Below are 26790 nucleotides of genomic sequence, written 5' to 3' on the forward strand. Positions count from 1 at the left end.
TGACGAAGCTTATTTTTACCTGGCCGGCTTCGTCAATAAGCAGAACTGGCGCATATGGGGAACCGAAAAGCCCCATGTTGCAGTCCCATCGTCCCTGCATCCACAAAAGGTACTGGTCTGGGCCGCCATGTCTTCCAAAGGAATCATTGGCCCATTTTTCAGATCCGAAACAATTACTGCATCACGCTATCTGGACATTCTTCGTGAATTTGTGGCGGTACAAACTGCCTTAGACGACACTGCGAACACCTCGTGGTTTATGCAAGATGGTGCCCGGCCACATCGCACGGCCGACGTCTTTAATTTCCTGAATGAATATTTCGATGATCGTGTGATTGCTTTGGGCTATCCGAAACATACAAGAGGCGGCGTGGATTGGCCTCCCTAGTCGTCAGACATGAACCCCTGTGACTTCTTTCTGTGGGGACACTTGAAAGACCAGGTGTACCGCCAGAATCCAGAAACAATTGAACAGCTGAAGCAGTACATCTCATCTGCATGTGAAGCCATTCCGCCAGACACGTTGTCAAAGGTTTCGGGTAATTTCATTCAGAGACTACGCCATATTATTGCTACGCATGGTGGATATGTGGAAAATATCGTACTATAGAGTTTCCCAGACCGCAGCGCTATCTGTTGCTGACAATTGTAACTACTGTAATTTCGAAAGTTTGTCTGCCTGAAAATATACTGTTGTCCCAAGCATATTGCAACAAACGGTGTATTTCTATCGCTGCTCGTTTAGTTTTTATTGCCGTTTCAAATATACCGGTCATTTTTGAAACACCCTGTAAATACAATGCTTTCCTTAACACATTTCTCATGCTCTTTGAGAGTTGCTTTTCATTAGAACATTCTAAACAGGGTACTAGCAGTAATGGGCAGCCCGGGTGGCTGACTGGTGGGATAAGGATATCATGTAGAACAAAGCGGGAATTATATCAGAATGTTAGAAGTATCACAGTCACACTACAGTGGCCGATTACAAACAGTATTGTAAGGTGCTTAAAAATGTTATTAGGAAGGCAAAGAGTATGTGGTATGCAAATAGAATAGCTAATTCACAGCATAAAATTAAAACCATATGGTCAGTTGTGTAGGAAGTGTCTGGTCAGCAACACAAGGTCGACAATATAAAGTCAGTTCGCAGTAAAAATATTTCTGTTACTGATAAATCAGATATATGTACAGTATTTAACAATCATTTTCTGAGCATTTCTGGTGAATTAAATAAAAATTTAGTTTCTACAGGAAATCAAATAAATTTCTTGGCAAATGCCTTTCCGAGATTGATGTCTGAAATACTCCTCTGTGATACAGACAACACGGAGATTGAGTCAATAATTAAATCACTGAAGATTAAGGACACTGATGGCTATGATGGAGTGTCTAGCAGAATATTAAAGTACTGTGCTGCACATGTTAGCCCTGTATTTAGCCATATTTGTAATTTTTCCTTTAGGAATGGTCAGTTTCCTGAGCGATTGAAGTACTCAGTAGTAAAGCCGCTTTATAAAAAGGGTGAAAGAGGTAATGTAGATAATTTTAGACCTATTTCTATGCCATCAGTGTTTGCAAAAGTTATTGAAAAGGCTATGTATGTAAGACTAATTGATCATTTTATATCACACGATTTGCTATCAAATGTACAGTTCGGCTTTAGAAGTCGTTTAACAACTGAAAATGCTATATTCTCTTTTCTCTGTGAGGTACTGGATGGGCTAAACAAAAAGTTTCGAACGCTTGGCGTATTTTTTTATTTAACTAAGGCATTTGATTGTGTTATCACAAAATATTGCTCCAGAAGTTGGACCATTATGGAAAACAAGGAGTAGCTCACAATTGGCTCACCTCTCACTTTAGCAACAGGCAGCAAAAGGTCATTATTCACAATGTTGATAACAGCTGTGATGTGGGGTCTGAGTGGGATACTGTCAAGTGGGGGTTGCCCCAGGGATCAATGTTGGGGCCACTCCTGTTTCTTATTTATATAAATGATATGCCCTCTAGTATTATGGGTAACTCTAAAATATTTCTGTTTGCTGATGACACTAGCTTGGTAGTAAAGGATGTTGTGTGCAACATTGGCTCAGTTTCAAATAGTGCAGTACATGACCTCAGTTTATGGCTTGTAGAAAATAAACTAATGTTAAATCACAGCAAGGCTCCGTTTTTACAGTTTCTAACACATAATTCAACAAAATCTGACTTTTTAATTTCACAGAATGGGCATATGATTAGTGAAACTGAGCAGTTCAAACTTCTAGGTGTTCAGATTGATAGCAAGCTGTCTTGGAAACCCACATTCAGGATCTTGTTCAGAGACATAATACTGCCATTTTTACTATTCGAAGGGTATCAGAAGTGAGTGATACTTCTACACGAAAATTAGTCTACTTTGCTTATTTTCATTCGCTTATGTCGTATGGTATTATATTTTGTGGTAACTCTTCCCATTCTACAAGGATATTTTTGGCTCAGAAACGGGCGGTTCAGGCAATAAGTGGTGCGAGTTCACGAACCTCTTGTCGATCTCTGTTCACAAGTTTGGGTATTTTGACATTGGCCTATCAATATGTATATTCCTTATTGTCATTTCTTGTTACCAATATTAGTTTATTCCCAAGAATAGGCAGCTTTCACTCAGTTAATACTCAGCAGAAATCAAACGTGCATTTGGATCAGACTTCCTTAACTCTTGTGCAAAAAGGTGTGCAGTATACTGCTGCATCCATTTTCAATAAGCTGCCACTTGAATTCAAAAATCTTAGCAGTAATCCACTCGCTTTCAAATCGAAACTGAAGAGTTTCCTCATGGGTCACTCCTCCTATTCTGTCGACGAGTTCCTTGGAAAATTAAGCTAATTCTTATTGTATTGCTGATAGTGTTTACTTAACTTATGGACTGACTTTTTTCAGGTTCATGAACATTTATTTTTATCTGTAATTACTTTTATGTTGTAATTTCATGTACTGACACGTTCCATGACCTTGGAGATTTGCTCCTCAATTTGGTCCTACGGAACTTGACGTGTAAATAAAAAATAAACTCCATTAATTCTTTAAAGAGGTTATACGTTGACGTAGTAATGAATTAAATTCACGTGCAAAATATTGCCGGGAAGACAGATCCTCAAAATTGTTTATTCTATGACAATTACAATACAGATCAAAGATGAAAAACAAAGACTCCTACTGTACGAGGTGTCAGCTACGACAAACGTAGTTTTCCCAACAATGTTGTATTGTGTTTCAAATGTAGTTCCTAATGTGGATGACTGCCCATCACATTACTGAAAAAAGTCAATCGGAACACTATAGTAATCATCTTCCACTTACAGATTTCCTATACCTAATATACTTACTTCAGGAAAGCATCAGAGTCAACATGATCCTTTACTTTTGACAGAATATCAACGTAATCACATAGTGAACCTCCACGCCAGACTAAAGAAATTTCTTTGCCTTGCCTTTTGCTCTGGACATTTGGATTTATCGGTTTCACAGCTAACACAGTCCTGGAATTGATAACATATTCTAATTATAATGAAGAAACTGCACAAGAGATGGAGTGAATACACATAACACAAAGTTACATCAGTGGAAACAATGACTAAGTAGACAGTCTATTAATCAGCTACAGGTTATATGTTCGAAGGTACATGAAAGCATAGCAACAAAGGTGCCTTAGACAGACAAATAAACAAGGGTAAGGGAAAGGAGACAAAGGAATATGTTACAAAATATTACAGGCACAAAAGAAGAAAGAGAGACAAGGTTAGAAGAGTGGAAAGGAAACTGATTACCAGAGGACAGATACGAGCAGAGATTCAAGCCACTGTACTGTGCCGAGTAGGAGGTATTGCAACTGCGTGGCCACAGTATCACACAGGCCATCTCAATGGAATTAACATATGTGCGTTCCTCAGCAGGATAAGATTAACTAGAAGCAGATCTTCACTCTGATATATTTCCTATGCAGGGCTACTTTTTTGCCAACTTTTTCCCAAATATTTTTTGTTGGTGGATGGAGTTACATTTTTAATTTAATTTTTTAATTTTGTAGCACTGAATTTTAGTGAATTAAAGATTCCTCAATCACAAATGTAAAATGTTTCTGAGCAAACTTAAAAACTTGTAAGTTCTAGTTGCAAGAAAAACACTATCACAAGCCGAAAATATTGACTATATGGGACAACATACCGAGAAGCCCTCCATATAGCATGGACCTTGCCAAGGTGGAGTAGCTTGACTGCCTCAGTGATACAAATAGTTGTACTGTAGGTACAACAACAAAAGGCAGTCACCTGTGCAGAGGCCAACAAACATGGTTTCGTAAGAGGGACAGCAGCATTTTCAAAGTTGCAGGAGTGACAATCTGGATGATTGACTGATCTGCCCCTGTAATGTGTGTCAACATCTCTCCAGTTACCTCTGCAGATACTGAGGGGTCATTTTCTCAGGTGATTGTTATTTGACAGGAGACTTAAGGTGTCTATAGAATATTCTAGATTGCATTTGACGTTGTCATGTGCAACCAATAAACCAGTAAGGCACAATAACACCTAGGATTTCAAGAAAGATTTTCATTTTTCTCTCAAGTACAAATGTCATTTTGTTTACAACTTGAAAATTACTTTAAAAATATTATACAACATGGTGTCAACACAAATATGCTCACTGACTGACCGAATAGTGCAATCGAGTAAATAAATACGACTAATGTTAAGTTTTTCTGTACTGCATTTTACTGCTTATTTTATCAACTGATAAAGCCTTTTTACTCAACTATTTTAATGATTTATAACGCCTAAACTTCCTGCCTCTGGTAATGAAGTATTCTGTGATACTGCATCAGTGATATATCCAATTGAATAAAAACTCAATTAGTGACTGAAGGAATAGTGAATGGAGTGAACAAGATCAAGCAAAGAAGAGTATAGAAATATTTAGACAAAATACCTATCATTTCAAGTGACAAGAAAACGTAATTCAGAGTAAGATGGACAATAAGGTTTATCTGCTTTGTTTGTGAGTCAGATGAAGAGAATTCCGGAAAATTCTCTGGCAAGTTCTTCACCTTATTTGAAGATGAACTGCTAACCTCTGCTTATCTGGCATTTGTGGGAATCCAATCTTAAGTGGAAGGCTTTTTTCCTAAGTGGCAGGATTACAGTTGTTTTAACTTGGGGTGCTGTCAGTTACAGATTTAATGTAGACAGATATTTTATGTACAGTATGCCACGGAAGATGGCCTGTCCTGCAGAGAACACGGACTTTTTGGCGCTCAGTACGCACTGGCCTTACTAATTCTTCATAGTGCACACAATAAATACATTTAAAACTTTGAAGTGAAGTATTAAAACGAATCCCACTCAAGTAAATAAAGACTAGCTGAACTGGACTTAAAAAAGACATTAAGATTCAGGCCGATGAACAGTGGTCTTTTTCTCTCCAGAAGTTCAGATCATCCAAAAGTTATTAACAAGTATAAACCAGTCGAAGTATACACAATTACGCAGGGTGATTCAAACTGTACACACTTTGTGGGTGTAATGTTTGCATGAAAATAGAAGTAAAACATTAAATAAAGTTTTTTTTCTGAAATTGCTTTATTTCAGAGTTATGAAGTATAATAGGGATCACAAGCGCGACACACAATTAATTCTTCTCGGAAAGCAACAACATGAAGGGACCCCCCAGTTCACTCAACTACATACATGTTCAAAATGATGTCCACGTAGACAAAGACAGTGACGTGCTCGGCTTATTATCGTTCTCGGAATGTTGCAGGCTCCATTCATCTCATTCTCATAATTGCACAGCTATTTGCAATTAGTTGCTGTAGTCGTGCTGCATTCTCAATTGCAGCACCGTACACAACTTTCTTGAGATGGCCCCCACAGGTAAGAGTCCAGGGTATAAGACCCAGAGATCTGACAGGCCAAGCATCTGGCTCTGCATGACCTGTCCACTAAGCAACTTTTAGATATTCTCTTGCGTCCCAACTGAAATGTACGCACCACTGACAAAGAAACATCAGTCAATATGCAGGCAAACACGACATGCCAAAAGCATGTACCGGTACTGACCTATGATGCAATGTCTACCATAAATGACATTATGCATCACAGCTCACAAATAAAGCAGTTTCAGACAAAACTTTATTTAACACTGTACTCTTATTTTGGTCCGTACATTACATCCACAAAGTGTGTACAGTTACATTTAAATCACACTGTATACTAATATGGCAAAGATATAAAGAATGTTGGAAAATTGAAATATCTTCCTCCAAATAATAATTACAAATCAGTATCTACCAATCACAAATAATGGAAGGTGTTAGGGTACCATGCAATCAAGGTCTCACGAGAAAGACCTGTGCTGTCCATCCTTATCTTTGTCAATGTCTTCCTGTCCTCAATGTTGGTGTGGTTGTGGTGAACTTTAGGACAATTGTAGTACCATCTGCAGCCACTCTGACTGTACAATGTTTGTCATCCATTCTGATTGCTGAACCACAGTTTATAATAATATAGTTGCTAAATCAGTTCATTTTATCCTTTAATCTACCTAACCTTTCTACATCATTGCTGTCATTCTGCATGATACACTCAGAACCTTATTGCCTACTATGCACTGGTTTTTGCACACACGACAATCACAGAAGTGCAATCAGTATTCTCACGTCAAAAATCACCTTACAGCTGCCAGTGAAATTTCCATTTCATTTTTCGTTGCCTAGCACCCTCCCAAGTTTTCCCCTGATTTCTTGCTTCAATGTGTAGAACCTTTCACCTTACCTTGCTCTACTAGCCACAATGTGGCAACTTTTGCCACATACAACAGAAGTAAATCCACAATAACTTCCTCTTAATTAATCTCCCAGAAGTCTAACCACTTCAGCATTACTTCCAGATATCCCCATTCTCTCTCACATAAACAAGTAGTAGATTTACATAAATAAAAATTATCCGTTCCCCTTAAGATAAGCAACCAGTATAACATTTTCTTCTTCTTCTTCTCCTCCTCCTCCTCCATGTCACCTTAGCCTGGAAGACTATATTCATCCTCTACCTTTCTCCTACAGTCATTACTGTTCCTGGAACGCTCAGTAGCTCGGTACGGGCTTCTGTTAAAGTTTCAAGAACATACCTTCACTGACGAGTCCAGCAGTATATTGCTCCCTCCTACGTATATCTCGCGAAGAGACCATGAGGATAAAATCAGAGAGATTAGAGCCCACACAGAAGCATACAGACAATCCTTCTTTCCACGAACAATACGAGACTGGAATAGAAGGGAGAACCGATAGAGGTACTCAGGGTACCCTCCGCCACACACCGTCAGGTGGCTTGCGGAGTATGGATGTGGATGTAGATGTAGATGTAGATGTCTTTCATTGGACATTCTCCTTTACTAAGACCACTGTGGCAGTGTACCCACTCAATCCACCACCGCAGTGTTTGTATCTAGTGCCAGCGGAGACCAGGCAAAGCAAGCGCACCACCATCGCCTGCAGCCAGCACCCTGGGCCGCTGCCAGTGTGGACCCATCCACTCGCATCTTCTCCATTGTACGCAAATGTTCTCGAGTCAGACCGGCTCCATGATGGTGTGCATTCAGTTCTCAGTGCAGAACTCTGTATTTGGACAATTAATAGTTGTGTTAATGTTCCTCTAACCTTGTCATTATTTGGTGTCTAATTAATCAGCCGACTTAATTTTTGTGTAGCCATGTATGGAAGTGAAACATGGACAATAAATAGTTTGGACAAGAAGAGAATAGAAGCTTTCGAAATGTGGTGCTACAGAAGAATGTTGAAGATTAGGTGGGTAGATCACGTAACTAATGAGGAGGTATTGATTAGAATTGGGGAGAAGAGAAGTTTGTGGCACAACTTTACTAGACGAAGGGATCGGTTGGTAGGACATGTCCTGAGGCATCAAGGGATCACAAATTTAGCATTGGAGGGCAGCGTGGAGGGTAAAAATCGTAGAGGGAGACCGAGAGATGAATACACTAAGCAGATTCAGAAGGATGTAGGTTGCAGTAGGTACTGGGAGATGAAGGAGCTTGCACAGGATAGATTAGCATGGAGAGCTGCATCAAACCAGTCTCAGGACTGAAGACCACAACAACAACAACAACAACAACAACAACAACAATTTTTGTGTATTAGTGGTTGTCAACAAGGAGTGTAGATGCAGCAGTTTTGGGACAAAGAAGTTCAATCTGCATGATTTTCATGAATGAAATGGATCCAGCGTTGGTTCAATTGCTTCAACAGCAGCAACAGCATGGACAACAACAACAGGAGTTACACTTTTTTTGTCCGTTCCAAGAAGGAAAGAAAGACTGGAATACATACGTGAGATGTCCACAGTATCATTTTGCTGCATCTGATATGGAGGATCCAACACTGCAAATTTTCTTGTCATGGATTGTGTCTGAAACATTTCATTTGCTTTGAAAATTCTACCCCATCGAAAGACCCATCAGCACTGCCATTTTCTGAAATGTGTGACTTGCTTAGTGCTTATCATCTTAAGCACACCCACATGGTGGTTTCCTCTATGAAATTCCACTGGCAGCAAAACAAACCTTGTCTGTCTTATTATGCATGGGTGGCCTGCATCCATGGGCTAAGTAGGAAGTGTAACTTCATGTGTGTTCACTGACAACACGCCTATACCGATTCCCGGATTTATGATATTGTCGTTCGTTGTGTCCCAAACGGAGAGGTCTGCGGAGAGGCATTGCATTTCGAAGTTCCAACAGTTGAGGTGGTTTCAGCTAACACTAGGGCTTTCGAAGTCTGACCAGTCTGAGGATATTACAGACATTACATCAGTGCATTCGTTGGCACAACTTCGGCGGCATTCCTCAACATCCTCAATTTGATCCTCTAATTCATTTGGGTGTCAATGGGACATTGTTGCTTTCCTCCGCTACAGTTTCTCATCGTATCCTGACTGTTTCCGTTTACACTCAAAGTGCTGCTGCCCGCACGTGTGCTATTTGCTGTAAACGAGGCCACGGTGCCATGATCTGTCACAGCTCACTGTGCAGCTAGGCCTCAGATGCAGACGTGGAGTTTCCGGAAGTGCACAGTGTTACACTAGTCCATTGTCGTGATCTCAATGTCCCCCCCCTAACACAATTTACATCATGCTGTTCTGTTTCCAGGTTGACACCAGATCCTCTGTGTCCCTCATGAACCTTGAAACATATCATTGTCTGGGTCGATGTACTCTCTCCTCCACAAATCATCGTTTGATGAATTATGAAAACCAGTCCACTTCTCCTTGAAGAGGGTTCGCGACTGAAATCAAGTATCAACTCATCATGAGGGCAATCACATTTTTGGCAGTACACGTGATGTAGGTATCAATGCACTCACTATCTTTGGGTTTCACTTTCAAGATATGGTTCATCTTGTTTCCAACTCTATTCCATTCCAGGAACTGGACAGTCTCTGCCGTCAGTTTGTTTCTCTGTTCTCACCAGGTTTGGGGGGTTGGCAGAGGATTTTGCATCGCCCTCAAACTGACGGCCATACCTAAATTTTGTTGTGCTCGGTCTCTCCCTTTGTCTCGAGATCAGGATTGAAGGAGGAACACTACAGTTTGCAGGGCCTGGGTATCATTGAACTGGTCACCTAAGGCCAACAGGCTATGCCAATGGTTGTCATTTGCACACCCTCTAGGGCACTTCATTTGTGTCAAATTTTCAATCTACCATTAAAGCTCAGCTGTTAGTGGACTCTTATTCCATTCTGGAGACTGACAAAATCTTCACGAAATTGGCAGGTGGCACACGTTTCTCAAAAATTTGTCTGGATTTTGCTCTCCAACAAGCTATGGTTATCAACACCCAATTCCGGTTATACTAATACACGCTGTATAAAAATACAATTAATTCGGCAAGAGAGAGAGGTATGATGGCACTTACACAAACACCATGTAGGGCATGATGATAGGTATTGCTTTCAGTCTTCTACAACTCCGAGAAATAATAAGCCTTGAAAATTCTCTTCCTATTAATGATAATTACCTCTTCTCTCTTGTAGTATGGTAATTCTGATGACGATGCTGAAATGGTTCATGAGGCCCATAGAAGGAAACAGGTGTACTTTGATCTCACTGAAATACAAAACTTGTCTTCCAGGAGCTATCTATTTTTATTTGTTACACACATATAGAACAAACATACGTCCATACACCACAGTGGACGAAAACAGAAGAGCTACGTTACAAGCATTAAAAGAAGAGAAGCGTTGTCAAAAATCTGAAGGTATATCATTTTTAGTTTTTCTACCACCCTCTCAGATTAAAGTAATGCAGCATAATATGAGTTAATATACCTTCGGCACATTCAACTGGCACTACATGAACTAATACATCTCATTTGTCTATAGAGAACTCCAAGCATTTTTGGAAAAAGTCAGTTACTATTCCAAATTCTTGCTCAATATGGCAGATGTCATTCACCACTTAAACAACTTGTGGAAGGAAGGTGTTCCTTTTGTTTGGTCTGTGGACTGCGGCAAGAATTCACCCACATCAAGTGATTGCTAATGTCTTCTAGTCCAGCCAAATGGTGCTCAAAAAGGTCAAATAGTAGAAAGTTTTGGAGAAGTTATTTTTGACAAGTTTTCTATGTGCTGAATTCAAATTTCTGGAGTCCTACCAAAATTTCAGGCCGGAAGAATGTCAAAAACGGAAAAAAACTCAAAATAATTGAAAACAATGCAATTTTCAGCAAAGTTGACAAGTTATAAAAGTAAAGAGGTTAAAGTGGCCCAGAAAATACATTTGTAACTATGCAGAGCTTTTTTAAGTAAGCTTGATTTCAAAGCTGAGTGAATGGGACATCTCAGGACCTAGCTCTCCCCCACCTATGCCCCTATCACACTTTCCTACACATTAAGAGCTAAATTTCATCCTCCAGTGGTGTAATGATGTTACTGGAGTGGTTGGTAGTTAATAATTATCATGGTAGTGGGATAAGATGTTTGTGAGGTACTAATTACCTCCCCCCAACTGTCCACGAGTTTGCCTTTGGATGGTTGCTTAGAACAGTTAATTCTGTTCAAGTGTATTAAATAATCATGTATAATAAGTTCAAATGAGACATGTTCTATGTGATAGTGTACTGGATGGTTGGTTGGTTTGTGGGATTAAACGGTCATCGGTCCCTTTTTCCAAGTACTAAAAACACCCACAGAGAATAAAAACGAGAAACAGAATAGAGCAAAGACAACACAGAACAAGAGAAACGGAGACAAAGACCAGACAAAACAAACTAAAATCACACAGTGTGACGGTGGTTGGCCGACCATAGAAATAAAAAAGGAAAAGCCAACCACTTAAAACACATGAAAAAAAAATCAGTTTAAAACCGGAGGCCAAAGGCCAGAATCAACACAAAACAACAAGATAAAACAGAAACACTTAGATTAAATGATAAAAACCCCCTGCCCGAATAAAACGTAAAACTAAGCCAGCCATAACAGAGTCATCAGATAAAAGGGCAGGGAGCGTGTCAGGCAGTGCGAACGACTGCCTGAGCACAGCTAAAAGCGGACACTCCAATAAAATATGGACCACAGATAAAACGGAGCCGCAGCGACAGAGAGGTGCATCCTCACGGTGCAATAAGTGGCCGTGCGTAAGCCGAGTGTGCCCAATGCGCAGCCGGCATAGGACAACAGACTCCTTGCGAGAGAACCGCAAGGAGGAGCGCCACACACCGTTAGCCCCTTTGATGGCCCGAAGTTTGTTGCGCGTCGTCAGGTCGCGCCATTCATCGGCCCATAGCGCCAAAATTTTGCAGCGGAAGACTGCCCGCAAATCAGTCTCTGGGAGGCCAACATCAAGAGATGATGTATTTGTGGCCTCTTTCGCCAGACGGTCAACATTCTCATTCCCAGGGATCCCAACATGGCCTGGGGTCCAAACAAAGACCACAGAGCGGCCGCAACAGTCAAGAGTAGACAGGGACTCCTGGATAGCCACCACCAGACGGGAACGAGGAAAACACTGGTCGAGAGCTCGTAAACTGCTCAGGGAATCGCTACAAATAACGAAGGACTCACCTGAGCAGGAGCGGATATACTCTAGGGCACGAAAGATGGCGACCAGCTCAGCAGTGTAAACGCTGCAGCCATCCGGCAAGGAACGTTGTTCGGAATGGTCCCCTAGAGTTAGCGCATACCCCACACGACCAGCAACCATCGAACCGTCGGTGTAAACAATTCCAGAGCCCTCATACGTGGCCAGGATGGAAGAAAAGCGGCGGCGGAAGGCCTCTGGAGGGACCGAGTCCTTCGAGCCCTGTGCCAAGTCGAGCCGAAGGCAAGGGCGAGGACAACACCATGGGGGTGTACGCAAAGTGGCCCGGAAAGGAGGTGGAACAGGGAAAAACCCAAGCCCGCAGAGAAGCTCTTTGACGCGGACCGCTATTGTACAACCAGAGCGGGGCCGACGTTCTGGCAGACGGACGACCGATCGCGGGAACAGGAGACGATAGTTAGGATGCCCGGGCGAGCTTAGAACATGGGCAGCATAAGCGGCCAGCAAACGTTGACGTCGGAACTGCAGTGGAGGGACACCTGCCTCCACTAGTAAGCTGTCCACAGGGCTGGTGCGGAAAGCACCAGTGGCAAGGCGTATCCCGCTGTGGAGAATTGGGTCCAGCACCCGCAACGCAGACGGGGATGCTGAGCCATAAGCCAGGCACCCATAAACCAGGCGGGACTGGATTAACGCCTGGTAGAGCCGTAACAGGGTAGAGCGGTCGGCGCCCCAGCGGGTGTGGCTCAAACATCGCAGTGCATTGAGATGCCGCCAACACGCCTGTTTGAGCTGCCGAATATGAGGCAGCCAAGTCAACCGAGCATCAAAAACGACCCCCAAAAACCTGTGGGTCTCAACCACTGCAAGGAGTTCGTCGGCAAGATAAAGCTGCGGCTCAGGATGGACTGTCCGGCGCCGGCAGAAATGCATAACGCAGGTCTTGGCTGCCGAAAACTGAAACCCATGCGCTACAGCCCAAGACTGCGCCTTACGGATAGCGCCCTGTAGCTGACGTTCAACAGCTGCAATGCCTGTAGAGCTGTAGTAAAGGCAAAAGTCGTCAGCATACAGGGAAGCGGAGACAGAATTTCCCACGGCCGCAGCAAGCCCGTTAATGGCTATTAAAAACAGGCAGACACTTAAAACAGAACCCTGTGGCACACCGTTCTCCTGGACGTGGGAGGAACTATACGAGGCCGCGACTTGCACGCGGAAGGTACGACACAACAGAAAATTGCGGATAAAAATCGGCAGAGGACCCCGAAGACCCCATCCATGAAGCGTAGAAAGGATGTGATGACGCCATGTCGTATCGTACGCCTTCCGCATGTCGAAAAAGACAGCGACCAGGTGCTGACGACGGGCAAAGGCAGTACAGATGGCCGACTCCAGGCTCACCAGATTGTCGGTGGCGGAGCGGCCTTTACGGAACCCACCCTGAGACGGAGCCAGAAGGCCCCGAGACTCCAGTACCCAATTCAAGCGCCGGCTCACCATCCGTTCAAGCAACTTGCAAAGAACGTTGGTGAGGCTAATGGGACGGTAGCTGTCCACCTCCAGAGGGTTCTTTCCAGGTTTCAAAACGGGGATGACAATGCCTTCCCGCCATTGCGACGGAAACTCCCCCTCGACCCAAAGACGGTTGTAAAGATCGAGAAGGCGCCGCTGGCAGTCCACTGAAAGGTGTTTCAGCATCTGACAGTGGATGCCATCTGGCCCAGGAGCGGTATCAGGGCAAGCAGCTAGGGCACTGCGAAATTCCCACTCACTAAATGGAGCATTGTAAGATTCTAGGTGGTTGGTGCGAAACGAAAGGCTCCGACGTTCCATCCGCTCTTTAATGGAGCGAAAGGCCTGGGGGTAATTCGCAGAAGCGGAACTCATAGCAAAATGCTCTGCTAGGCGATTTGCAATGACGTCGGAGTCAGTACAAACTGCTCCATTCAGTGAGAGCGCAGGGACGCTGACAGGTGGCCGATAGCCGTAGATGCGTCGAATCTTGGCCCAGACCTGCGATGGAGTGACATGGAGGCAAATGGTGGACACATACCGCTCCCAGCACTCCTTCTTGCCTTGGCGGATAAGGAGGCGGGCCCGCGCACGCAGCCGTTTGAAGGCGATAAGGTGGTCTATGGAGGGATGTCGCTTGTGACGCTGGAGCGCCCGCCGGCGATCTTTAATCGCTTCAGCGATCGCAGGCGACCACCAAGGCACAGCCTTCCGCCGAGGGGACCCAGAAGAACGGGGAATGGCAGATTCGGCGGCAGTAACGATGCCAGTGGTGACCGATTGAACCACCGCATCAATGTCATCAGTAGAGAGAGGCTCAAAAGCGGCAGTGGAGGAGAACAAGTCCCAGTCAGCCTTATTCATAGCCCATCTGCTAGGGCGCCCAGAAGAGTGGCGCTGTGGTAGTGACAAAAAGATCGGAAAGTGGTCACTACCACACAAGTCGTCATGCACACTCCATTGGACAGACGGTAAGAGGCTATGGCTACAGATTGAAAGGTCAATGGCGGAGTAGGTGCCATGCGCTACACTGAAGTGTGTGAAGGCACCATCATTTAACAGTGAGAGATCGAGCTGCGACAATAAATTCTCAACGATGGCGCCTCGACCTGTTGCCACTGACCCACTCCATAGAGGGTTATGGGCGTTGAAGTCGCCCAATAGCAAGAAAGGTGGCGGCAATTGGGCGACCAGTGCAGCCAGGACATGCTGCGAGACATCACCATCCGGTGGAATGTAAAGACTGCAGACGGTAACAGCCTGTGGCGTCCACACGCGTACAGCGACAGCCTCTAAAGGCGTCTGGAGAGGGACAGACTCGCTGTGCAGAGTGTGAAGGACATATATGCAGACGCCACCAGACACCCTTTCATAAGCTGCTCGGTTCTTATAATAACCCCGATAGCCACGGAGGGCGGGGGTTCGCATTGCTGGAAACCAAGTTTCCTGGAGAGCAATGCAGAAGAAAGGGTGAAGGCTGATAAGTTGGTGGAGCTCAGCTAGATGGTGGAAGAAACCGCTGCAGTTCCACTGGAGGATGGTATTGGCCATGGCTGGGAAAGGCGTGACGGGACTGGGAAGGCAGATTACGCCGCCGGGTCACCTGCTGCCTCCGATGGAGCACCCGCACTAGTGCTATTCATGGCGTCTGAGGGACCGCCGAGATCGAGGCCCTCAGCGGACGCCAGAATCTCCACCTCGTCTTCAGACGCAGAGCTGGAAGGTGGCGGTGGGGTGGCTGCCACCGCGAGTGCCTTGGGCTTAGAGCTCTTCTTCTTTGGTTTCTCACGCTGCTCCTTGGGTTTAACTGGCTGGGAGGGCTTCACCGATTCAGTCTCTGGGACTGAGGAGGATCGTGAAGCCCTTCGACCAGCTGATTGTGGGCACTTACGCCACTGTCGGTCGTCAGCCTTCCCGCTGGTGGAAACCTGGGAAGGGAGGGACCCAAGGGACCCCTTGCGAGCGTGAGAAGCCGAAGAAGGTGGACACTTCTCCAGCTTAGAAGCAGGGACGGACGTCCCTGAAGGGGGGGATGGTGTTGCCCCTGAGGTAGGTGGCGCAGGAGCAACCGGGTGGGTAGAGCCCCCCACTGGCAAGGGGGCAGGAGGAGTTGTACCACTCAGCGATCCGGCCGGAAATCGCGAAACTGATGGGGCGACCACAGGTGTTGTAGCAGCGGCATAGGAAGATGTCAGTCTCACTGGATGTAATCGGTCGTATTTCCTTTTGGCCTCAGTATAAGTCAGTCTGTCCAGGGTCTTATATTCCATGATTTTGCGCTCTTTCTGGTATATTCTGCAGTCTGGCGAGCAAGGTGAATGGTGCTCCCCACAGTTGACGCAGATGGTAGGCAGGGCACATGGAGTATCGGGATGAGATGGGCGTCCGCAATCTCGACATGTGAGGCTGGAAGTGCAGCGGGAAGACATATGGCCGAACTTCCAGCACTTGAAGCACCGCATCGGGGGAGGGATATAGGGCTTGACGTCACATCGGTAGACCATCACCTTGACCTTTTCCGGTAACGTATCACCCTCGAAGGCCAAGATGAAGGCACCGGTAGCAACCTGATTGTCCCTCGGACCCCGATGAACGCGACGGACGCAATGAACACCTCTACGTTCTAAGTTGGCGCGCAGCTCGTCATCAGACTGCAAAAGGAGGTCCCTATGGAAAATAACACCCTGGACCATATTCAAACTCTTATGTGGTGTAATAGTAACGTTAACATCCCCCAACTTGTCACAAGCGAGTAACCTGCGTGACTGGGCGGAGGATGCCGTTTGTATCAGTACTGACCCAGAGCGCATTTTAGACAAGCCCTCCACCTCCCCAAACTTGTCCTCTAAATGCTCGACGAAGAACTGAGGCTTCGTGGAGAGAAAAGACTCCCCATCAGCTCTCGTGCAAACTAAGAATCGGGGCGAATAACTGTTACCTCCAGCCTGAGACTTACGCTCTTCCCACGGCGTGGCCAGGGAGGGGAACGTTTTTGGGTCGTACTTCTGAGCATTAAATTGAGCCCGAGAACGCTTAGAGACTGCTGGCGGCTGGCCGCCAGCGAGAGATGATGTACCACGCTTCATTGCGGGTCATCCGCCCTGATGCCACCTACTCCGACCAAGGGCCCTCCCCACGGGCGCCACCCAGCCGCAGCAATAGCCACCTGGCAGGACGGCCATTGCCGGGAGTCCTGATGCCCCAAGGAGATGGGCATCTACTCCTTGGCATACGTGGGGAGTTAACGGCGCAGGCATCAGTAGAGCAATCCCTGTGTTGTCAGGGGGCTACAACCAAGAGGGTACATGGCGGCCCCACCACAACGGGCTGGCTACCGTGCTGGATCTTAGGTGCAAAACTGTCCACGGTCGTCGTCACAGATAAAAGAAACACTGCAGATGGCAGCGTGGTAATCGCCCAAGAGATCGAAAACGAGCGGGACACCATTGCAACGACGAGAAAGCCGGCTAAAGGTCTAGTTGCACGACGGATACAGTGCACCATGTAAGGCGCCCTTCCCCAATTGGCTCGCTCTTCGGAATAATTTAGAAAGATGGAGGTCAAACCCAAGAGGGGACCTGCACATAAGGCCGAAACAGTTGAGACTCCTTTTAGTCGCCTCTTACGACAGGCAGGAATACCGCGGGCCTATTCTAACCCCCGAACCCGCAGGGGGGGATAGTGTACTGGATGATGGAAGAACAGTGTCATCACTTAGGCCCAAAGTGCACTTGAAAAATATTCTTGAGAAGGTAAGAAGAGGACAGATGCGATAGCTGCCCTTTTGAAGGGCAAAATTTGTTTTGATGTTCATGAATCATTTTGAAAAAAGTAAATTAATGAAAAAGTAATTGCTCTGGAGGATAAAAGGGTTGCGGTTGGTTGCAGCCAAAAAGAAACTACCTATTAAATTGGATTTTGATTTCAAAACCAACTACTTTTTGTGTGAGTCAGCTAGTATTGCCGAAACATCTGCTCAACAAAACATGCTCCCAGCCAACTGATGAAACCTAGTGTATTGTGTGCATAAGCTGGGACTGTAAGAGACTGTCCTGAACCTTACTGAGAGACAAAACAATGAATTACAATGCTCAATATTACGAAAAGGAAATTGTTACTCCACTTATAGTGGAGTTGCTGAGTCGCAGATAGGCACAACAAAAAGACAGTCACAATATAAGCTTTTGGCCAACACACACACACACACACACACACACACACACACACACACACGCGCACACGCGCACACGTGCGACTGCAGCCTCTGGTAGCTGAAACCACACTGCAAGCAACAACAGCAGTTCATGATGGGAGTGGCGACTGGATGGAAGTAAGAAGGAGGCAGAGAGGGGGAGGGATAGCAAGGTAAGGGTGGGGGGCCAGTAAAGTGCTGCTGAGAAGCATGCAAGGATGAGGTGGAGAGAGGGTAAGGCAACTAAATGCAGTTGGGAGCTTAGATGGTGGGCAGAAAGGGAGGAGGCAGCAGGAAAGGAGAGAAGTAAAAAGATTGGGTGCACTGCTGGAATGAGGGCTGTGTAGTGCTGGGATGGGATCAGGGAAGAGGTTGGATGGGTGAGAAAAATCACTAACAAAGGTTGAGATCATGAGTGTTATGCGAACATAGGATACACTGCAGGAAGAGTTCCCACCTGCACAATTCAGAAAACCTGGTGTTGGTGGGAAGGATCCATATAGCACAGGCTGTGAAGCAGACATTTGGCAGGATGGTCAGCAACAGGGTGTTCCACTTGTTTCTTGGCTACAGTTTGTCGGTGGCCATTCAAGTGGAGAGACAATTTGTTGGTCGTTATGCCCACATAGAATGCAACACAGTGGTTGCAGCTTTGCTTATATATTACATTATTGGTTTCACAGGTAGCCCGGCCTTTGATGGGATAGGTGATGTTTGTGACAGGAATGGAGTAGGTGGTGGTGGTGGGAGGATGTTGCTGTTGTTGATCACGCTGCCCAATATGACATCCTTCATTTCAATGACTGCTTCTCATCCATCCAGCCTCTACTGTGGTCCCATCCCAGCACTAAACAGCCCTGATTCCACCAACGCACCCAATTTTTTTACTTCTATCATTTTCCGCTACCCCCACCCACCTCTCCCTGGCACACCACCTAACCTCACGACTGCATCTAGCTGCCCTACCCTCTCCCCACCTCGTCCTTGCATGCTCCCCTGCAGCATGCGCACATGCATGTTGTCTATTTCCGACAAAGGCCTTGTTGGTCGAAAGCTTATATTGTGAAGTCTTTTTATTGTGACTATCTGCAACTCAGCATCTTCGCTATATGGTGAGTAGCAACTTCCCTTTTCATAATATTAAGCCATTCGATCATGGATTTTCCATTGTTTAATTATAATGCTCAATGATACATGGGATAGGACCAGTTAATGACTTGGTTGCAGAGATGCCCTGTACCACATCAAACACATGAAGATCCATTGGAAATGATGAAGTGTTTCAATTTCCCGTTCAGTAGTTAGTAGACAAGATCCATAAAGATTGCCACTCTGATGAGAGACAGTGAAAGATCACCAGACTAGGTATGGAAGTGATGGCTCATTTGGCCCGAAAGGAAGAGTATCAACATATGGTTGAAATAACAGCAGTAATTCGATCGTAGGTTAACAGCACAATGAAATATCCCTTACTAGACCAGTTTCTTACAGAGAACAATGTCCTCATGCCTGATACTGTCCAAAATTTTGTTAATCGGCTAGTGATGAAAAAGAAGCGAGGAATCATGACTACACTGAAGGCCGAAAGTATGGCCATACCACGTAGGACAGTGGCAGCTTTCAGAGACAACTTTTTCTTGTCACCACTGCAAGTCAGCTTGGCCACATTCATCTTAAGACATATGCCTCCTATAAACCAGTTGATGTACTGTTCACTTAAAGGTACAGTGCCTCCTACAAAGAAGCAGTACATTTTAAGGTGTCAGCAATGATGACAAAGAGACTGGAATTTGATCCATCCAAGTCATTTTAATTTTTCTTCGACAATTCTGACTACAACACACAATCACTTGATGGAAATAACGTTTCCATGTAATGGGGCAATCCATTGATCACACCACACAAAGGTAAGCCATAGTCACACTACTGTTGTTATAATTTCACTTGGTGAAATCTCATAAACTCATTATGGTAACACACACAGTACACTGGTTTCAGCTATAATCATTTACCTATTATCTGGTATGAATTGAAATTACTCCTCTATTATCGTACTTAGCTGTCATGTACCTTCAAGTTTTTATTTCTTCTGCCTGAAGTTTAATCTTTACTCCAAATTTTTCTTTGGTTTCCTTAACTGCATGCTCAATGTGCAAATTGAATAACATCAGGAACAGGCTACAACCTTGTCTCATTTCCTTTTCATGCTCCCCGACTGCTATCTGGTTTCTCTACAAGTTGTAACTAGCCTTTCACTCCCTGTATTTTACCCTAGTTACCTTCAACTTTTCAAAGATAGGATTCCCGGTAACATTGTTGAAAGTTTTCTCTAAGTCTACAAATGCTATTAATTTAGGTTTGCCTTTCCTTAACCTATTTTCTAAGATAAGTCTTAGGGTCAAGTATTGCCCCGCGTTTGGCCATATTTCTCGAGAATCCAAGCTGATCTTCCCCAACGTCGACTTCTACCAGTTTCTCCATTCCTCTGACAAGAATGCATGTTGGTATTCTGCTACCATGAAACTTGCTGGCAGATTAAAACTGTGTGCCGGACCAAGACTCAAACTCGGGACCTTTGCCTTTTGCGGGCAAGTGCTCTACCAACTGAGCTACCCAAGCACAACTCGTGCCCCGTCCTCACAGGCAATGGTCCCGAGTTCGATTCTCGGTCCGGCACACAGTTTTAATCTGCCAGGAAGTTTCATATCAGCACACACTCCGCTGCAGAGTGAAAATCTCATTCTGGATTCTGCTACCGTGACCAACTAAAATTGACAGTTTGGTAATATTCAAACCTTTCAGCATCTGTTTTTTATGACATTGGAATTATTATATTCTTCTTGATGTTTGAGGATATTTTGCCTGTCTCATACATATTGCACACCAGGTGGAAAAATTTTCTCATGGCTGGCTCTCCCAAGGCTATCAGTAGGTCTGACGGAATGCAGTCTACTCCAGAGGGCTGGTTTCAACTTCTGTCTTTCAGTGCTTTGTCAAAGTCTTCTCATGTTGAATATCTCCCATCTCACTTACACCTTTGTCCTCTTCCAATTATAAAGTATTGCTTTCAAATTTATATCCCTTGAGTAAATCCTCTACATACTCCTTCCACCTTTCAGCTTTCCCTTCTTTGCTTAGGAATGGTTTTCCATCTAAGCAATTTGATATTCACACAGTTGATTCTCTTTTCTCCAAAAGCCTCTTTAATTTTCCTGTAGGCAATGTTTCATTGGCTACTGTTAAGAGTCAGCATTGACACAAACCAGGAAGGAGAGAAGTTATGATGATCGGTGGCAGGAATCTAAAATGATCTGTACACAACACTTTCTGGCTAAGAAAACATTTTATTTCTAAAAGAACATTTTATTTCTAAAATGGAAAGGAGCACAATTTCTCGTTATGAGGTGGCTTTTTACACACTACTGATACTCACTCTCAAAGTCTGCAACCGAGCAGGGCCCAACCAGTGTTCGGCAGCTGGTTAAGTCATCGCTGACAGGGGGCACTAAACTCTTATCTTCTTGGAGGTGTGGCGCTGCCCACTCTTTCTACTGGCGCACAGGTCAGCACCTCCTTGATGCAGTTTGGCGGTGCTGAGATGGTCGGTGTGTAGTTGATACTTTAGGACTACACAGGTGGTTTCTGTATTTCTCCTGGTGATATTTGCTTCTAAGTCTGTAGATTTATTCCTGCTTAGTAGTTTTGCACTTCCTGTTAATCTCATCTTTTAGACATTTTTATTCCCATTCACGTGCTTCATTTGCTCATCTTTATATAATCTCCTTTCTTCAATTAAATTCAAGATCTTCAGTGTATTCAATAATTTCTACTAGGCCTTATCTTTTACCTTCTTAGATGTTAGCAAGGCCTATAATACTGTTAACTGTGACACTGTACTTGCCAAACGTAGGAGCCCAAACTTCAAAGTGCAGCACAATGGTTTTGCTTGTACCTGATGTGTCACCAGCAGTGCATCATGTCCGGCACCATAAAGTTAAAGGTAGTATCAGGCGTCCCCCACAGTTTGGTATAGGTCATATACTCTTTTCATTGTATGTAAATGACATGTCGGAAGTCTTTTCCTAGTGTAAATACCACATGTACCCTGGTGACTACCAGTTGTACCTAAGTGCAAAAGCAATAAACTTGAAGGCAGCTATAGAGAATCCCAAAACCAAAGTGTGTGCAGGATATAACGTTAGAGTTCACCCCATCTCACATCCAAGCGGCACTGGTGCGTCATTCTAGACTCATTAGACCAAAATATTGGGAATATTTACTATATTTCACCATAACTGGGACAAATGTCAATTTCTGTCCTCCAGCAAACAGTTTAGGGGTAATAACAGGTGAAAGTCTAAATTGAACAGAGTGCATAAATGCAAAGCACAAGAAGGCGGCTGCTGTCCGTGCCCTACAAAAATATGAAAAGCTCTTCCCACTCGACCTGAAAAAGACACTTGTACAAACACCTACACTTCCAGTTACTGATTATAGTGATGTTATCCTGCAAGGCCTTGCTCAGGAAAGCCCACAGTACCTGTGTTTGTTACATCTGTGATTTTCGACCCTCTGATCATATTTCACCATCATATGCACAGCTATCACGGCTGTGTACAGAAAAGCACAGAAATTTCCATATCCTGTGTATTCTCTACTATCTTATCAATGAATACTGTCCCTCACATCTCTCCTCAACCTTAACATTCTTGTGTTAACAACATGGCAGAAACACCTGCTCTTTCAACTATAAATTCTTCTTATATCTGCCACTATCACTATCGTTATTATTATTATTATTATTATTATTATTACTGTTGTCATTATCATCATCATCATCACCACCACCACCACCACCACCACCACCACCACCACCACTATTAGTGGCAGCAGCTGCAGTAGGGCAAGCACTGCCAGTATTTACTTCGTTAGTTCATTGTCAGTACTATTTACTCACACTGCCACTTCTGTCACTCAAATAATTTTAATACTAGTTGTCACATTAAAATTGTTATTGCTCAGGAACTATGATGTAAAAAGGATACTGTATATGTGAAACTCTGGTCCGATGTAACAGAGGGCCTGATGGCTCTACTCAGATCACAATAAATAAGTACTCCTATCTGCACAATACTGTGGTCAGAAGCAGGAGCCATCTCATCATCCAATATATGGAACAGTGGTCCTTTTGTGGCTGGCTGCCATTGCTAGCAATGAGCAAGTGCCAGGCACAAGCTGCGCTGCAGCATGTGGCAGCCTCTGGCTCAGGCAGGCCAATGCTACAGAGTGCACAGATTTTGTCTGTAGCACACAGTGCATACCACTTGTGTTATATAACCAACATGTGCTTTTGTACAAGCACACTATCGGCTAAGTGAGAGCCGTCCTGGCTCTCATTGAACTCTCTGCCTTCTCGCCACTGCCTGGGACATATTCAACTCGCGGCTGGTCACTGACTGCCTCCTGTACGATGCTGAGCCGTGTTCGATGCCCTGAGTGCCCATTCCGCTGTTGCTGTGAGGGTCCCACTCACAGTGCCGGAGCTGTCGACATTGCACCACCGCCAGGTGGAGGGTTGGGGGATTGATGCAGCACCTGATCCCACCCCTCCAGTGCACTCAATCAACCACATAAATTATTGAGGTTTGAAGGAGGTGGCAAACATGATTGTGAGAGGATAAATGCAAGGAAACATATTTTTAGTGGGTATAGGGAGCCAGGTAAGTTTACAGGCAGAGATTAAAGCTGCCCCTAAGTCATATTAGTAGTTTACATACACAAACCATTTATAATGAATCAGATCAGGCACTGAAATTATAAACCCTGTTGTGTACGTTCAGTTAAGCTGAGATGGAAGCAATAAGGCAAAGAAGGCCTGATTCTGACATCATACTGCGAAATTATTTCCTGTGCCAATGCAGGATGTGGTTGATTTTCTGGTCACACACTGTCAAATCTGGTGAGAAAATTCACCATTTTGGTGACACCAGCATCTCACAGACATGAGGAAATCCAGGGAAGGGCACCACTACCTGAAATTCCAATACACTGCGTGTCTTAGTACCTAAGGTGGTAAATGGCAGTACCAGGAAAGCCCTCTGGTAGACTTTCAAAATGTAGGAGCCTAAGGAGAATGACTTTTTGATTGATCTGCTCACTCAAAATGACTTTCTCCATAGACTGCAAGTACACCTGAAATTAAGTCTGTGTAGAGCACAAACCAAGGCAAAAAATGTCCGAATTACTGTGTGTTTAGATAATTTTGGAATCCGAGATGTAGAGATACCCAGGGGAATTGTACTGGCCAGAAACTGAAAATGAAGAGTCTGCTCCTGAATGAAAGTTGAGAAGAGAGGAAAATTATTACCAGTTGGAGAAGTGTACACCATCGCGCCACCCCTGAAGAAACAGTTGCAGAACACATTGTCCCATTTAAGTAACTGAATAAAGCTAATTAAAGCATGTAGGAAAAGATAGATTGCTGCTTACTGTTAAGGTGCAGACACATACATGTAAAAGGTACTTCCACAAAGCTTTCAGCCACAGCCTTCATTAGCAAAAGAGAAACCCTCACCATGCATACACACAAGCAAACACACCTCACGCACACATGACTGCCACCTTCGGCACCTCAGGCCCGAAAGCAACTATCATGTGAGACGGAAGCAGCAACCTGGAGGGGGTGAGGAAGGGGAAGGGATAGTAGTTTACAGGTGGGTGGAAGTGGGGGGGGGGGGGGATACACTTTCTTGTGGAGTGTGCAGGGACTAGAATGCCAACAGGCACAGTGTCAAGAGGATGTGGGGCAGGGTGGTGGGGAAGAAAGGAGTGAAAAAGGCCTCAACCTACAATACTGTCCACACACCCTGCACCCAACTGTTTCCACCCTCTGTGTCCTGTCATCTCCTCCCCATTCCTGTCTCTCACCCTCTGTCAACACAACTGCCCATCTTTCTCTGCTCCTCTCCTTTTTCACTTCTTTTTCCCCCACCTCCCTTCCCCACAATCCCCTGACACTGACCTGTTGGTATTCTAGCCCTGCACACTCCATAAGACCTGTTCTTCTTCCCCCACCCCCCTCCCACCCATACACCACTATTCCTCCCCCTTCCCTGCCCCATCCAGATTGCTACTTTTATCCCATATGATAGTTGCATTCTGGTCTGAGCTGCAGGAGTTGGAGGTCATGTTGCATGACATGTGCTTACTTGTGTGTATGAACGGCGTGTATTTCTCTTTTGCTGTTGGAGGCTGTGGCTGAAAAATTCTTGTAAATGACTGTTAATTTTGCCTGTCTGCAACTTACGTATCTTCTTTACGGTAAGTAGCAATCTACCTATTCCTACATCACTGATATTTCTATCTGGAGTTTTATTAAACCCTGTTTTAGAGGAGCATTTTCGGTTATCCGAAGAAAAGCAATACTTGGCAACTACTGATCTGGATTACCAGGAGATTTAAAATGGAAATTCAACCCAACTACCCAAAAATCGATGATGAAAAAATACATGTATGGATGAATGGTCTTGGTGTACTTGCTGAGAATATAACTCTAACTGGTGTAACAACTCAGTTACAGTGCATTGTGGAAGAAACAATCCAACAACAACTTCGAGCTAGAACTATACAACTATGAGCCAGTCCACAGCTGAGTTCAACTTTTGTTACTATGAAAAAATCTATTAACAGCAAGAAGAACTACCACCTATGTGTGGACATGAGCAGTAAACAAGGTCACCACTCCTGATACCTATCCGTTAGCATATATTGATGAAATGTTGGACAAGTTTGGAAATTTTAAGTTTTTCACTACCCTCGACATCTGCTCAGGCTGTCATCGAATTCTGATAGCTCCTCACAACCAAACTAAAACAGCTTTCGTTCTACCTTCCGGCTGATACGAGTTTTTGCAGATGCCTCTTTTTGGCTCAACGAAAGCATCTCCACATTTAAAAGGTTTGCTGATTTGTAATTAGGACATCTGAAACCCACTATCTGTTTGGTTTGGATGATGACATAATTTTCTCTTGAACTATTGAATAACACGCAAAATGTGTTGGCAAGACTGAGAAATGTGTTGGCAAGGTTACAGAATGACCACTTAAGTTTACAGTTGGAAAAGTGCTCCTTTGCAGCAACAAAAGTCCAGTGGTCGGGACACATTATTAGCTCTGATGCCATAAAATTGGACCAGTAATTGATAGAAGCATGGATAACTTCCTTGCTCCAACCAATATACAGGAATTACAAAGCTTTCTGGGGCTAAGAAATTACTATTGTATTCTCCTGAAAGACGGTCAGAGGACTGCGTCGAAATATCGTGGCAGCATGTTGCAAACGTCTGTCAGATTGCCTGAAACTTTATGGAACATTACTATCATCATTTCGTAAAGGGTTACGCCACTGTGACTAAACCCTTGACAAAGTTATTAATGAAAGGAATAACCCCAAAATGGTCTGCAGTCTGTGAAACTGGCATGTGGTGAAAAGTGAAAGGATTTTTGAGAAGTTCACCTGTGTTAATGTAACCTGACTTTGAAAAACCCTTTATATTCTTGTGTGATACCTCAGACTTTGCTATTGTGTTGTTTTGAGGCAAGAGCATAACGGGGAAGAAAAACCTATTGGTTATGTTTCTCACCAGCTCAACAAAGCTGAAGTCAATTACAGTACCACAGAAAAAGAATTGTCGACCTTACATTAAGATGGCGTCACGTGTGGAAGTAATAATAAATCGTTCTCCAGAAATTGACTTAAAAGTATCAGTTAGCTGTTTATATTGTAGCGAAATTGTTCGTAAAGGTGTCAGACTTTGTTCTGTGAGACAAATTTGGTGTCATACGAAATGTATTGCAGAAGTAAATTTGGAAAACTCGGACTGTAATTGCGGCGTAGTGACTTGTAACGGACGCCGAGCCGCAACAGAAATGGTATATTCTGGTGTTGAAGATTGTGTAGCGAGTGCATTGCAGCGTGATCTTGAACTTAGCAAAAAATACGCATCAG

General features: G+C 44.3%; 1 protein-coding gene across 2 annotated transcripts in view; it reads right to left on the reverse strand.

The window, feature by feature from the left end:
* Positions 1-26790, reverse strand: part of LOC126260080 (protein nessun dorma-like) — a 233955-nt gene that overhangs the window by 53062 nt on the left and 154103 nt on the right. For both annotated transcript variants that reach the window (XM_049957287.1, XM_049957286.1), the window contains one exon: positions 3366-3518. In XM_049957287.1, the coding sequence (XP_049813244.1) occupies positions 3366-3518 (153 nt within the window). The remainder of the gene's footprint in view (positions 1-3365; positions 3519-26790) is intronic.

Source organism: Schistocerca nitens, chromosome 5 (genome assembly GCF_023898315.1).
Source record: "Schistocerca nitens isolate TAMUIC-IGC-003100 chromosome 5, iqSchNite1.1, whole genome shotgun sequence".
NCBI lineage: Eukaryota > Metazoa > Arthropoda > Insecta > Orthoptera > Acrididae > Schistocerca > Schistocerca nitens.